Source organism: Numida meleagris, chromosome Z, assembly GCF_002078875.1.
Source record: "Numida meleagris isolate 19003 breed g44 Domestic line chromosome Z, NumMel1.0, whole genome shotgun sequence".
Classification (NCBI taxonomy): domain Eukaryota; kingdom Metazoa; phylum Chordata; class Aves; order Galliformes; family Numididae; genus Numida; species Numida meleagris.
The window spans coordinates 9,421,461-9,436,234 of NC_034438.1; the positions used below are offsets into that span (position 1 = coordinate 9,421,461).

General features: G+C 44.1%; 2 protein-coding genes across 3 annotated transcripts in view; both read right to left on the bottom strand.

The window, feature by feature from the left end:
• On the bottom strand, positions 95 to 1,083 carry MRPL17 (mitochondrial ribosomal protein L17). Its single transcript, XM_021380964.1, has 3 exons — positions 862 to 1,083; positions 712 to 780; positions 95 to 644 (listed from the first exon to the last, which is right to left on the bottom strand). The coding sequence occupies exons 1-3, from the start codon at positions 1,033 to 1,035 to the stop codon at positions 396 to 398; spliced, it is 492 nt and encodes a 163-aa protein (XP_021236639.1). The 5' UTR covers positions 1,036 to 1,083; the 3' UTR covers positions 95 to 395.
• The window catches only part of CCBE1 (collagen and calcium binding EGF domains 1), a 92,206-nt gene continuing 79,660 nt past the window's right edge, over positions 2,229 to 14,774 (bottom strand). For both annotated transcript variants that reach the window (XM_021380395.1, XM_021380394.1), the window contains 5 exons: positions 10,186 to 10,306; positions 8,049 to 8,188; positions 7,921 to 7,956; positions 7,303 to 7,338; positions 2,229 to 6,243 (listed from right to left, as the gene is read on the bottom strand). In XM_021380395.1, the coding sequence (XP_021236070.1) occupies positions 6,010 to 6,243; positions 7,303 to 7,338; positions 7,921 to 7,956; positions 8,049 to 8,188; positions 10,186 to 10,306 (567 nt within the window). In that variant the 3' untranslated portion in view covers positions 2,229 to 6,009. The remainder of the gene's footprint in view (positions 6,244 to 7,302; positions 7,339 to 7,920; positions 7,957 to 8,048; positions 8,189 to 10,185; positions 10,307 to 14,774) is intronic.

Genomic DNA, 14,774 nt, shown 5'->3' on the forward strand with positions numbered 1-14,774 from the left:
CATTATCCCAGAGTACAGGGCTGTAGGATTGGAAATAGGCTGGAATAAACGATTAATTCCTGTAAACAAGAATATAATCCAAAGAGAAGTGAACTCACTTTTCAAAGTAGTTTATTTACACAGAAAATATCAGTCACTAGGCCTCGCAGCTTGATTTCCTTCTCTTGCTGAGTTGCTGCTAAATCACAGGAAGAGCAAGGTAAACCTTGAGCTTGTGCCCCTATTATGATCATAAAGGCTACCAATAAATCCTGAGCCCTCCCAGGACACCTTCCTGCCCTGTGCCCCAGGAGGGCAGCATATGCCCTGCCCCAGGACGTGAGCTCACCCCAGGCCCCATCCTGCTGCCCACATGGGACATCCCTGGAGCACAGGAGGATGCCCACACAGTGCCCTCAGGGGCCTGCAGTGTGCTGGGCATCCTCCCGGTAGCCCTTCAGCAGCTGGTTGAGCAGCGTCTTCTCACTGTCACGACGCGGGCGGATGAGCGGCGGGAAGGGGTTCCCCTTCAGCTCGATCACAGCCATCTTGGCACGGTCCACGCTGTCCCGGTTGGGGATGTGCAACATGCGAGTGTAGCTGCCGGGGTGCGGCTGGAATCGGGGCGCCAGCACTTTGAACAGCTTGTGGATGAGGTCCTTCTCCTGCGGGGCGGCACGCTCAGACCCGGGGCCGCGGGCCGCTGAGGGAGCCGGGCCGGGGGCTACCTACCGTCAGCCAGAAATCCGCCATGCGCATGGCGCGCTCGTCCGTGTCCCCGCGCTTGGCGTAGTCAATGAGCTGCGGGGAAGAAGCGGGGCAGAGCCGTCAGCGACCCTCAACCGGCGCTTCCGCCCACCGCGGCCCGGTCCCGCCGCTCACCCGCTCCGCGTATCCCCGCATTTCGTCGGCGCGCGCCCACGGCGCCTCGATGCGCTCGTGCCGCACCAGCGCCGTCACCAGGCTGCGCAGCAGGTCGAGGCGCGAGCGCGGGCCGTGCCCCAGCCGCCGGAACACGCGCCCGTGCGAGATCGCGGCCACCAGCGACAACCGCATCCCGCCGCCCCGCCGCCGCCGCCGCGCCAACAGGAAGGAGCTCGGCGAGTTTCGGTGACGTCATCGGCGCGCAGGCGCAACGCACTCGTCCCTGCGGGCGCGTGGCATGCCGGGAGTGGTAGTCTCAGTGTGGGGTGCGCCGCGCGGCATGCCGGGAGGTGCGGTTACCGGCGCTGACCGCGGCGCTGACCGCCATTTTGCACCGCGGAAGTGTGGTGCTGATGCGGTCCGGGGGAAGCACCGCGCGGGCAAGGAGGGCTCTGGGGGAGGAAGGGGAAGAGCGGCCCTGCTTGCTCCTCGCGGCAGCTCGGGCAGGAGGTGACGCCCTGCGCTCACAGGATGAACCTGGGCATGAGGGCGCGCAGGGAAGTGCAGAGAGCAGGGACAGGCCTGCCACAGCCTCACCGCCTTCCCCGTTATTCCCCAGTACCGGTGGCGGGCACCACTTCCCCTGGCTGTGCTGAAGCCTCACTACCAGAAAGGCATTGAGGCTCTGGAGATGTCCAGGGAAGGCAACGAAGCTGTGAGGGGTCTGGAGCACAAGTCTTATGGGGAGTGGCTGAGGGAACTGGGATTGCCGAATCTGGAGGAGGCTCAGGGGAGACCTTATCACTCTCTACAACTCCCTGAAAGGAGGTTGTGGCGAGGTGGGGGCCAGCCTCTTCCACCAGATAACTGTGATAGAGCAAGAGGGAATGTCCACAAGTTGTGCCAGGGGAGGTTCAAGTTGGATATTAGGAGAATTTCTTCTCCAGAAGAGTGGTGATGCATTGGCACAGGCTGCCCAGGGAGGTGGTGGAGTCACCGTCCCCAGAGGTATTCAAGAACCGTGGAGATGGGGCACTGAGGGACGTGGTAGTGGGCATGGTGAGGGTGGGTTGGGGTTGGACTAGATGATCTTAGAGGCCTTTTCCAGCCTTGGTGATTCTGTGATTCTAAGCTGTGTGTAGAAGCATGGGTAAGGCCACCGAGGCCAATGCTTGCAAGGCCATTGTAGTAGTGAGGTGTGTACGTGCCTCACTGTCACAAACACAGAACACCGTACCCGCATAGCTTTGCTCATAGCTGTGCGTATTGCCTGGCTCCAAGCAGAACGCTAAAAGGCAGTGTCAGGAGATGTCGTCCTTGTTTCTTCCAATCAGTGCCTTATGTGCAAGCAAAAGTACATGGAACAGAAACAACCAGCAACAGTGTAAGAAAAAATAACTTTGTTATTACGAATACATCATAAAATCACAATCATTTTATACACATTTTAGTATTTTATATATAAATAAAGTGGACAGTATAGTTACTGGAATGTGTAATAGGAACAAACATACAGATTTTAAGTGAAATTAACAAATTCTTGGACCCCATCTTTTGTTGCTTCTCTGGGGCATAACATATTTACTCTGAAATACTTCTGGGAAGAATGTTATTCAAACTGTGGTACCAACAGTAACTCCAGGGATTGTCATAATTCTGTTCACAATCAATTTTCCTTTCCTTTTCCTGGTTTAACCTGACCATGTAAGAATTGTTATGTGTCAGTATTCCAGCTTTGCAAGGAAGAGTAACCCCATATGTCCCTGGAAGCTTTATGTTTTTGTTAAGCCTTTTAACAACCAGTATTTCCCCATCACTACACACTCTTGCAAATGTTTCCATTAAATATATTTCCAATATTAATAAAATAACAAACTCTTTATTATCTTTCTGCTTATAAGTTGATGTCTTAACATCAAAATAATATTTATTTCTAATAAAATTATACATAGTATTTATATGAAACAAAGTTGTCGTGTGCATGAGCCTAGTAATGAAACTGGACATGAGCATAGATGGTACTGCATTCTTCTCGGGTTATTACTTCTGGAGCTATAGAGAAATAAATAATTTATAAGGTAGTGAGTTTCTTCTCTCTCTCTGGTAACAATGCTTAAATCTGGAGATGACTCCTCTGATCCGGGTTTATGAAGCTTTGGGTATGCTGAAGAAAGCTTCATTTTTCTGAGATTCTCCATGTGTCTCTATAGAAACTGTAGTGAAATGGTTTGATAAAATGTGTCATGAAAGCTATCATACAATTAATGAGAAATAAAATGATAAAGGTGTACACAAAGGTCTTAGACACAAGGCTGAACCTTCCCAGCCAGCTTTGCTCAGAGGGACTCTCCCCGCTAGAGGCATTCCTCTGTCCAGTGGAGTGAACGTGTCCTTACCACAGCATCTTCTCCCTGCTGCTGGGACTCAGCCAACACCACTGCAGGGCAAGGAGTCTGTGGAAAGGAAGGTGAGGCACAAGGACAAACCCAAGTTGCTCTTTCCTTCACCATTTTTATGGAGGAAGCATGTCTGCTGGAAAGAAACAGCTCTGGACTGTGAAAAAAACATGATGCAGACGATAGAAAGGGAAGTTATTGAGAAAGGCATTCAGAAGGGCATGTAAAAATGTGCCCTATTTTATGTTCACAAGTCTGTTGGACAGATTTCTGCACTTACAGTGAGGCATGTATTTTATCTACTTTTCTGGTGCAGTATCAGAATTTCCCTTCCCTAAATACTTACACAAAACAGGGCAATTACTGCATTCCCCTGAATTCAGTTGTCAGACTGTAGGAACTACTGTTTTGGTATTTGCCTATATTTGAAAAAGCAGAGCTTAGAACTCAAACAAATGCCTTTTTTTAGAATACATCTTCTTGTAGGCAGTGGGCAATAGAGTTTAGTCAGTATGTAGAAAGCGACTCATTTAACTCATTGTTCAATATCTGATGGTTCAAACAACTGCAGCTGCTAATTCTGTAAGTGGAAATCAACCTGATCCAGCAGGTCATGGATGGTGGTGGTGAACATATGCAAGAGTTACATAATTTGCAACAGTTGCAAAAACATAATTGGACATTTAACAACTGTACTTACTGCATATTCATGACCTATATAATTTATACCTAGTTGCCTCTTTGAAATTTAGAAAATAATACATGCATGCCTCAGTTAATGCTGCCTTAGAGGTTTCTTTCAGTCTGCTGTATGTAAGAACATTCCTCCTTTGGCCAGAAGTTCCTTCCTCAAGTCTCACTGATATCCCCATTATCTCCTTTATAAGATTACTTGGATCTGTAGCTGCTGGGTGAGGTCCTTTCAGAGAAGCCCAAAGACCAGAGAATGAGAGCACTATCATTTTTTCTAAGCAAAACCAGTGGCTTAGTCATTGCTGTGTAAATACTGATATGCATATAATGTGAAGAGGAATAAAGAACTTGAATGTTCTTGAATCTAATGCCCTTGCTTGTGGCATACTGATAGTGAAAAGTTGTGAAACAATTACAGGAATGAAGAAAATCCTCTTACAATAGCATATAAAAGATATGAAAGGTCTAGTCAGCCAGCTGTTTCTACAGCATGACCTGTTCCGGTGGTGTAAGGATTACACCAACTATCTTTTGGCCCAGAGAATATGGAAGGGGATCCAAAACTTTACAGATTATCTGAAAAGGATCTCCTTATGTTTTTACCAGTATTTATTCTACTAGAACATGCAAGACATGGAAAACATGGCAAAATAAATTTTTCTTTGCATTTGTGACATGGATAGGACCCAGCACTAAACATCTTGTAGAAGTAGCAGCTACACAGATACAACATTGAAGTTTGGTGCTTAAGACACTCCTTTATCTTCTAAGCATGGCAAAGTCCTCAGAAGCTGTGAAAATCCCCATAAAAAAGTTAACATACATCATCCATGAGGTATGATCTAACTTGTGCATCCCATTTTCCAGTGTAAAAAAAGGGCACTCCCTTTCATCCCTCTTCACAAATACAGGATCCCATGTGCAGTACCTCACCTTAGCTATCCTTGTACCACGTGAAATGTTTTGTCATGTGCACTCCTGCACCTGCCCATACACCTCATATAACCAGCCAAATACACTGCAGCTATTGTGTTCCAGTTCTTTGAATGCCATATAGGTTGCTCTCATGCAGCAGAGGAGCAAAACAGATGGAAGCTCTTTGCAAACGAGGCCTCTCTCTGGTCTCAGTTTTACTTGGATCAAGTAAAATTGAGTTAGCATTTCACCAAGGAAGACAAGCACCTACAGGAGGTCGGAATCTAGACTTTCTGCAACGTTGAAATTTTTGTGCTTGCCAATAAGCCAACTTGATTGACATATGCTTGCTCTTTCTGCTTTGTCCCTGTTCTCTTGCTCACCTGTGTGAAAATGCATCCAGTATGAACCTGTTGAGGAAGAGAACTGGGTTTCACACTGAGCAGTGGAAGAATGGTAAGGGAAAAGTACTGTTAGTTTAGGACAGAGACGTTTTCTGGACTGTCTTTGTACAATTTTCTATTAATAGCAAGCCACATAATTTCTTGATCAACCAGCAGTACCTTTGCATCACTGCTTGATCATAATTTCGGGCCTTTTTCTGCCATGGTGGAGCATAACAGAAGGAGACACCTCACACTGAGCTGGCCTCTGCTGTGAAACAGAGATCCACTTTTCACACTCTCCTAAGCCTGGGGACACTAACTGGAGACTTGTGTTCAGTGGAATAATTCATTTACATGTATCAAGTGACTGTGAGCCTAGGTTTTCATTCCTGATGTCTTTCGGGGATGATGTTCAGCTCCCTCTCTCACCTCTCTACCCCTCACAAAATTTGGGTACTGGGTCATTTGGACGCAGAACCATAGGTAGGCAGATGAGATGCTGTTGTCTGCCCCATTAGCTAGCTCTTGCCTGAATCCTGCTAGCCCTACACATTAAGAAGGTTTTCCTGATAGTCTACATACAATGCACAGTGCAGGCTTGAAGGTGTAGAATTACTGCAAGGAGGCCATCATGAACTGGGAAAGCTACAGTACAGGCAGCATGGTTAGGGAAAAGCAAAGAGAAAGATGGGAAATAATCTATATATATTTTACATTGGTCAGTGCATTTTTATAACGAAGAACTCTAGAGGGGCTCTATTTTTCAGTAGGCATAACTAAGGATGGGCTGCCTTCTGTATCCTGGAGTCTCTGGGTGCTGCCCGTGGTTTGTAGTCTTCTCCAGATCCAAAATCTACCGTGTCGTGATAGTTTGTAAATTCCTGAGGTAATGGAAACTCCTCTGTTGATGAATGAGTCCTCCGTCCAAACACTCTCTCCTGCAGCTCTGCGATGTCATTTCTGATGTCTGCCATCATCAGCAATAGGAAGTCAAACGAACCTGGTGGGCCCTGCAGTCACAAGGCATGGTGATATCGTATTTAAGTTTTCAAATGGGTTGATATAGTTACCTTAGCAGGGGTAATTCATTAAAATACGGCTTCATATCTATTGACAGAAATTAAATGTCTCTTTTTGAATCCTCCTGCTCAGGAAACAATTTTCAAAAGGCAAAGTTTTTTCTTTCTTTCTTTCTTTTTTTTTTTTTTTTTTTTTTTTTTGCAGACAGAGACTGTATTGACAAGATTCTCAGCTCTCTGTTATAGAACAAATCCTTTGTGTATCTGCCTCTAAAGAGCATCTCAACCTTGTGGGAAAAGAGGAGAGAAACACTGGTTCCTTATATTCTTTCTTATTAAACTGATAGAATACTTAATAATTGGTAATATTTATTTTAAAAATTCTTTGGGGAATACTGATGTTTGGAAGATAATTTTCAATATATTAACCCCTCTGTTGTCCAGCACTTACTATGTTTATTGGTAATTATGATGTAGAAAGTATCCACCTGTTTCTATTTAATTTCAGAAAATCATTGCTTCGTTTTAGCTGACTTCACACAGTAAACTACACTGTTCAATGCTGAGGACACTGAGCTGCACACTCCTAAAAATCGATTTCATCAAAAGACCATGACCGACAACATCTTAATCAATTTCACTTAAAAGCAGGTTATACACACCCCATCCTTCTTCTGATGATTTGCTCAAAGCCTACAGCTTGCCATGTTCGAGAGAGAGATGAGAGGCAGGATTTTAAAATGTTTCAGAGCTCACGTTCCTATGACTGTTGGTTGAACTGTGCTAACTAGCACTCTGCATGGATTCTCATGCCTTTGCCAGCTAACATGTACCACCACTTATTGCCTTCAGAGTAGCATCCAGTGAAACTGGAGGTGTATAGGCAACAGGTTTGGATGAAAACTGGAAATTACTTTCTTTCCTTTTCTGTGCATGTAAAGTGTAATTCACTGTAATTTTGACAAAGAAGAAGTTTATCTTCCTTTTGGCTGGCCTGCTGGTAGTCAGCATCACTTTGCTGTAGGAATGCTTGCTGTGAGTGATACTTACAGGTATCCCTTTTGGTCCTGGTGCACCTCGCTCCCCCTGAAATCAATACCACCTCAGTTAAGTTGCTGTGACAAAAGGAAACTGAAAAATCAAGGTTTACCTGTGCAGACTCCCTTACTGGCTACAGATAAAGAATTATCAGCTTACATTAATTTTGCTTGCTCAGAAAAATAAAAGAAAGTGAAGTGGCAACAAATACGCCAGGAAGAACCAGGAATATACCAGAAAGAACACAGGAAATTGCCACCAGCTCTAGCAGGAGCAGAGCTGGATGCTTCTGATGTTTCTCCTAGATGGTAACAAACAAACCAGTTCACTGGAGAAAATCACGAACAGTGTAATGAAATGGGCTAAAGCATAAATGTTTCTTCTTCAAAAAGCCAAAATAGCTGCAAATAAAGGAAAAAAAGCTGCTTGACAGCCTGGAAGGGCTATTATTTTTAAGACTTCAGGAATGGGCAGAACAAAACTGCACGAGAAAGACACAAAGGGGTAGGACAATAGAGTATTTCCATCTTAGCAAAGGAAATGAGATGGTAAAAGACTGCAAATGCATAGAGGGTCTCTAGCAAGCCTGAACTTCATAAGTGCAAGTGCCTGCATTGTACCTCTCCTCACCTTGCTACCATCTCTCCCCGGTGCTCCAGGTGGGCCCTGCAACAGAAAATAAAGTGTTAACGAGGACATGATTGGTTGCAGGCCTAAGGCCAATCATACAGTGCATGAGAGGAGGTGAGAATACTGACCACGGGGCCCCGTCTGCCCTGCTTAATATGGGATATATCTGGAGATGGGCCCATAGGTCCCATTGATCCCCGGGGGCCTGGCTGTCCAGGAGGTCCAGGTGACCCAGGAACTCCTTGACTCCCTTTTGGTCCTGGTGCCCCTGCAATTGACAGCAAAGGTTACCTGCCAGGGAAAGCCTTCAGCACATTTCATCAGCACACGCAGTGGGGACGGGCTATTTTTTGAGCCACTCAATGGACTGGTTACCTTAATGCCCCCAAGTCCACAATGTAACCAACACAGAATTCATTTTAGGTAACATCAGTCCTTATCAGAGTAGCTACAAGTAGTCTTAACAAAGCAATGAAGTCCTGTGTATACAAAAAAAACCTCAACAACCCAAACAACAACAACAAAATCAACCAACAAACGAAAACCCATCAAACAACAACAACAACAAACAACCAGAAAACAAGATTGTCACTGCCAAGTGGTTGGCGACACAGACCAGGGATGAAACAAAAAGCAGAAAAGCCTATTTTTCACACAACAAAGAAAAGGGGGAAAGAGCAAGTCACATCTCAGAAACATCTCATAAAAAGAAAGCCTCAGAAAACTCATGGGAATGCTGGGTCAAAGCCATCTACATGACTGGCACAGAAGCAAACCCTTTTCAGCAGTGATTTGCACATCTCTTTTTCGCAGTATGGAAGCCAAGATATAGGGCAAGAAAAGCTCTGTTCTTCCATTTTACTTTATACCCTTTTCAGCTTCTGCTGGCTTGGCAAAAAAATGCTAGTTTTTAGGAGGCACCCGGGCAACAAAGTAGAGCTTTAGATCAAGAGAACACTGTGGAAAGCTAAATGGAAAATAAGGCACCTGAAAGAACATTTGCACAAAATAAAAGTTCATTAAAGTGTCATTGGCAGAAGCGCTTTGTAATAAGAGGAGAAAGCACTTTCCTTCGTATTGAAGTCCTGTGAAAGACCCAAGAAATGAAAGGCAGAGAGAAAAAAGGGTTCATAAGGACAGAATATTCACAGCTAGGGTTTTCAGAAGGAGTGAGCAATGAACCCCTCAGACTCCTGCTGAAGTCCTGGCCATGCTGCTGGTAATGGCAGAGCAGGGGAGAAGGTCAGCGGGGATGAACAGAGAATTCTACAGTACCTTGGACAGCTCAGTGATGGGAACCAGATGGAAGACATGCAGAGCCAGCCTACGATAGAGAGATTGCAAGACGGTGCGCCATACATTTCAGAGGCTGACGGAGAATCTCTAACCACATTATCCTGGCATTTATGTTATAGTGAAGACTGAAGATACTCATCCTCCAAGAAAATGAGATAAAAACTCAAAAAAATAAAGCAACACTGCAAAAGTGGGGATAAACGGAGGGTAGTTCTGCATGTAGAGAATCAAACCTGTTAAGGAATATCATCTAGTCCTTGATAAGAGTATTCCAGGAACTCAGAACAATACTAAAATTCCCTGCATTTACTACTAGCCTGAAATCAGATCTGCATTCAACAGTTAGCAAAACTTTAAATATCACTGCGGGTTGCAGGCTTAATTTGGAGCATTAGAAACTCTCTGCTTTTCTTATTATTTCACCCTAAACCTTATAAAAGTGAAGGTGAGAGTGGAGTTTTACTTTTCTTTTCAGGTTTCTTTTAATCTGGAGCACAACATAAAATCAAAAAATGAATCCTTGCAAAACCAGACAAGGAAAAACAAAACATTTGGCACAAACTCCCACAAACTGAAAGCAAATCTCCCGCTCTATTAACAATCTAAAATAATAGGTATTTCTGAAATGTAATGCAGAGTGTTTAAGACAGAGTTTAGAAATGGGGAATGACAAGTGAAGCAGGAAAAATATTGTAGGGATAGGGAGAAAATTAACACATACAGGACAAAAATAGCTTTGCATGCCGAGAAATACATGGAAAACAGGAAACACAAGGGACTGTTGTTAGACAGTTGGCAGGGGATGACTGAATAATGAGCAGAATGTTTTTCAATTTATTACAAATGAAAATATAATCACAGCAATCAAAATACGTTACACATGAAACCCTATCGTACTGAAAGGCTGAAGCTTATTATTTTTTCTCATGGCACAAATTCACACCCACATCCCTCTGGTCTGTGTCTTACCTGGAGGACCTTGTTGGCCAGGCTGGCCTGGGGGGCCAGGGATGTATGCGTTAGATGCAAGCACTTTTTCACCAGTGATTTGCTTGCTAAGATCAGCAGCATTATTTGGTAGCAAAGCAACCTGTCAGAAACAGAAATCACTGTAAGCTCTCCATCCTTCAGCTGACCTGGGTGGGAGATCCTGCAGATGATTTACACTTCATGCATCATATACCCAGGAGGTAACCCAGGCTTGGAAGATACCATGTGAAAAACATGGCACCATTTGATTTTAAGGCATTTATACATTCTGGTACTTTACTTCCCCAGGATGTGGAGCCAGTACCCTGGCAGTAACCCTGATGTTACCCATAAGGCCGTTCACCTGTCAAGTCATCATGGAAATACTGCAAGTCTATCCAAATGGAGGGCAGGAGAAATTCAGGAGACAGATAGCAACAAGCTGTGAAAAACTGGAGTCTGGTAACTGCTTGGTGTTCCTCAAGAAACTTCTTTTTCCGTATTTGAATTTTCTTCTGTTCATTTTCTGTGCTTTCTCAGGCCAACATCTGCTCAGATATTTACATTTGAATTGCTGCACAAGTCCCTAACTTCTCAGAGGTTTCAATGGGAGACCAAAATGCTTTGTGGATCTGGCCTTGTAACCACACTATTTAACCCAATGGAGCCTGCATCTGCTCTGAATAAAGACACAAGGCAAAAGCAAGTGAGAATGTAAGGAGAATGGCATACTGTGGTTTAAAATGTCATTAACCATTAAATATCAATTCTTGCTTGCCCAGATTGAATGCATTTAATAATTAAACATATTTTAAAATATTCTGCAGATGCTTAACGTCTCCAGAGAGCTGAGGGGAGATGACAAGCCAGAAGGCTGGTCTACAGCAAGAAGTTTATTAGTGGTGAATGGCTGCATGTGGAGTGGGGAATTTTGCTCTACCAATTAAAACTGAGGAGCCATTTCATCAATATGTGGACAGACCTATTCCTGGGTCATCTTTGTTGCTTCCCCGAATAAATTTGGATCACTGGATTATGCAACATTTGCATAGGAGAGGAGCATCAACTAAAATGTCTGATAACTCCTGCTTTCTGCTAGTGCTTTTAATCAGCTGTTTGGAATTCCGTGCTCTGTGCTCAGGACTCCTACTCTCTCCTGTAATTATTTGATTAATACCCCCCTGCCCTCAGCACTAGCCTCATGTTTGTAAAGCACTGAAAAAAATAATAACGCTATGCACTTGCAATACCCAGAATAAGCAGGCAAATTTATTTTGGCAAACAAGTTATTAGTGAATGAAAGCACATGACAAAGCAGCCAGTGCTGCTTGCAGTTTGAAGCTGAATGCACCAGAACAGTCCTGAAGGAAGAAAAAGTAAAGAAGGAAGAAAGAACACTGGAAATGCTGAGCTCCCAGTGGCACTTAAACACTGGGATACAAAATGTGATGAGAGGAAAACGAGGGTTTAGCAGCCGTTTCTGACTTGTGCATTGGAGAGCACTGCTGTTCCAAAGGCAAGGTGACTGCAGTGAATACAAATTAAGCAACAAGATGAAAGCCTTACAGGAATCTGGCATGGTCCCTCCTCCCCTCTGGAAATCAGCAGTTGGATGAGTTCAGCACTTCCCAGAAGCCCCACAGGGCGGTGAATGAGCACACCTACTGCTCTGGTGTTGGCCTTTTGCACTGTCATCTTGGACTTTCAAAAGAACATTTTCTTCATTTACCAATGTCCCTGTCTGCTGACAAGCTTTGGTCAGCACACTACAAATATGAAAACCTGAGAGCACTGTATTTTTTGAGGCCATTTTTTATGAGGATATTTTTGGTGTCATCAATGAGGCTCAAACAGGCAAGGAGCACTTCATCTCTTCCAGCCTTCCTCAGCAGGAACACTTACACTGAATAAAAAGTGAATATTTTTCCTTGGGAGTGGCCACCATTGAGTGTCTTATTAAAGGATCTCCTCCTCCTCTCCAGAGCTTGGACCTACCTGGGGGAGCTGTTAGTTACTGCATAGCCCCTGCTGAGACTAGCTCTTCACATTATATTGCAAATGGCCAGTCTGGATTAAAAAGATGCATTTAGTGGCAGCGACTCATCATGAAGAAGATTTGGAAGTGTATTCTTTTCTGTTGCGTAAATAAAATACTGACTTGTTCCTGCCAGCAAGGCTGTTTTAACAATAACTTAGTTAAAAAAAAAATATCACATAGCTGCTGTGAAAGCATCTACACATGCTTCCCCACTGAGTCAGCTGGACTTAAGGCACACACTAGGAATGCCAGAATACCCAGGATCTGGTATAGCTCACTGCTCTTTGATACCTCCTGGCCAGAAAGTGGCTGTTACATACAGTGCGGCCAAACCATGTGTTTTTGATATTGACTCACATCCTCCCAGGGACTGGCTATGCTCACTAGCCTAATTTCTATTTCACCTTTTAACTGAACCAGGATCTTGATCCAGAGTGACCTTGGCTTTCTCCATCCACAGCTCCAAATCTCAATGGCCCTTGAAAAATATTTTTCCATGTGTGTGCAAATATTAGTGAGGATCTATTTTAAAGAAAGACAGTGCTAGAAATAAGTTCCCATATATTCAGTGTTGGATGTTGCATCTGGAGTTCTAGATCTGTGCTGTATGTGACTCTGATAGTGCTTCTTGGTAGGAGTGTTGTGGAATTCTGTCAGAGATTTCTAATTAAGATGTTTAAATATATCTATGCCATAGGATCTAGCAATGCCCTGACTCCAAGAGCTCAGCTGCTTACTTGACTTCTTAAAAAACTGTTGACTGTGTGTCAGCATGTCTGCATGTCCCCTGCTTTTCCAGCTTTCTGCTTTTCCTCCTTCCTGCAAGGTCTGAGGTCAGTCTACATCTGCTCACAGCTCTCTAGTAGATGAGGAGGACAGTGCAGCCCACTTGATAACCACGTGAATTGAATTCCTGTACTTGATCCATGAACTTCTCTTACGTTGGGTCTGGAATCAATGGTGCAATCCTCTGAGAAGGTACTGGTGACATCACCCACCTCCTTTAACCCAATAGCTTGTGCACTCTCCAGAGGCAGCAGGGACTTGAGTTCAACTCCCTCTTTCTTTTCCTAAGAAGACACAAAACCACACCTCCGACCTCCAGAAACACATTCCTGTTCCCAGCTGTAGCATTTGCAGGACTGGATCCTCCTGTGACTCCTCTGCTATACATAATTTGATGTGAAGTTTGCAAACTCACATTTTTTAACCACAAGACTAAAGACTTATTCCCATAAATTGTCTCTCTGGCAGCCAGTAATGAATTTTTATGTACAAAACAGAGCAGCTTCAACCACAGATATTGAGAGATGGCCACAAGGAGCTGTTAGTGAAACAAAAGTTTTGTGTCTCCTTGGGCAGAGGAGCAGCATGAGGCCTGGTCTCCTCTCTGTGTGGGCAAAAACTCTGTATGGTGCAGGGTGAGAGATGCTGAAGGCATCTAGGGGTCATCTCTCCCAGCTCTGCATGAGGTACAGCTCCATGGGCTTTCTCCAAGGATGCCAAACTGATCAAGTCCCGCAAGGAAAATACTTGGGTAGAACTTAGTCTGTAGCTTACGGCAGGAATTAGCATTAAGGCACCGCCACAGATTCCATGCAACAAGTGCACACAGCAACAGGTACCAGCAGTGCTAGGCTCTCAGGACACAGGCTCCTAACGCTGGAAGTCAGACACATGAAACTTTCCATTAATCCAGGTGATTTGTTTCCACACATTCTTGCAGCAAACGAGTTGGCCAGCAGCGTGATCCCATCGCAGGTGCTCTGCAGCGCTGCTCCTCTGTATCCTGTTTGCTGTCCACTAGCGGGAGCTGTCTGAAAACCTGACTTTCTTCCACGTGTGAAATTCTGTCACTTTCACGTTTGTCTTCATAGGGGTTCAGAAGGAAAGCAAGTTTTTTTTTGTTTTTTTTTTTTTTTTTTTTTTTTTTTTTTTTTTTTTTTTTTTTTTTTAAATTTTTGAAATAAAGAATATCTCACACTTCAATATGCTTAATTTTAGTGAGGCAGATTCCTTTCTCCCCAGTACAAATTACACTGAATGAATAACATTAAATGCAGCAGGTGAATATACCAATTCATGTTTTGACACAGTACATTGAAGCGAGCAGCTCGGCGGAAATGATGACAGCCTGCTAACATGGATTGCTTAGACTGTTCCTGCAGAGCATTTCCATTTCAGAGAACTTGAATATTCGGAGGAGGTGTCATCAGAAAAGGCACCTGCACCTCTGTACTCAGTTCTCCAAACCCTGAGTGTCTGCATTATATAAATCCTACCAAAATGCAGAAGGAGGTCACATATAGGAGCAGATAAAGGTCAGGGGAAGTTTTTTTGTGTGCAGTGTAATCAACTAAAAACTCGTAGCTGAGGTTTTTTTTTTAATAATCAAAGCTGATGTGTGTGCTGGTGATGCTTTTTGTCTAGCCACACACCTCCTATCTGGCAAGCATCCCGTATCAACAACTCAGTAATGCAAAATCATATTCTCTCATGTTTCCTCATCAGCAGAATGTCTTGCACTTACATCTACTTGAGGTGCCTCAAG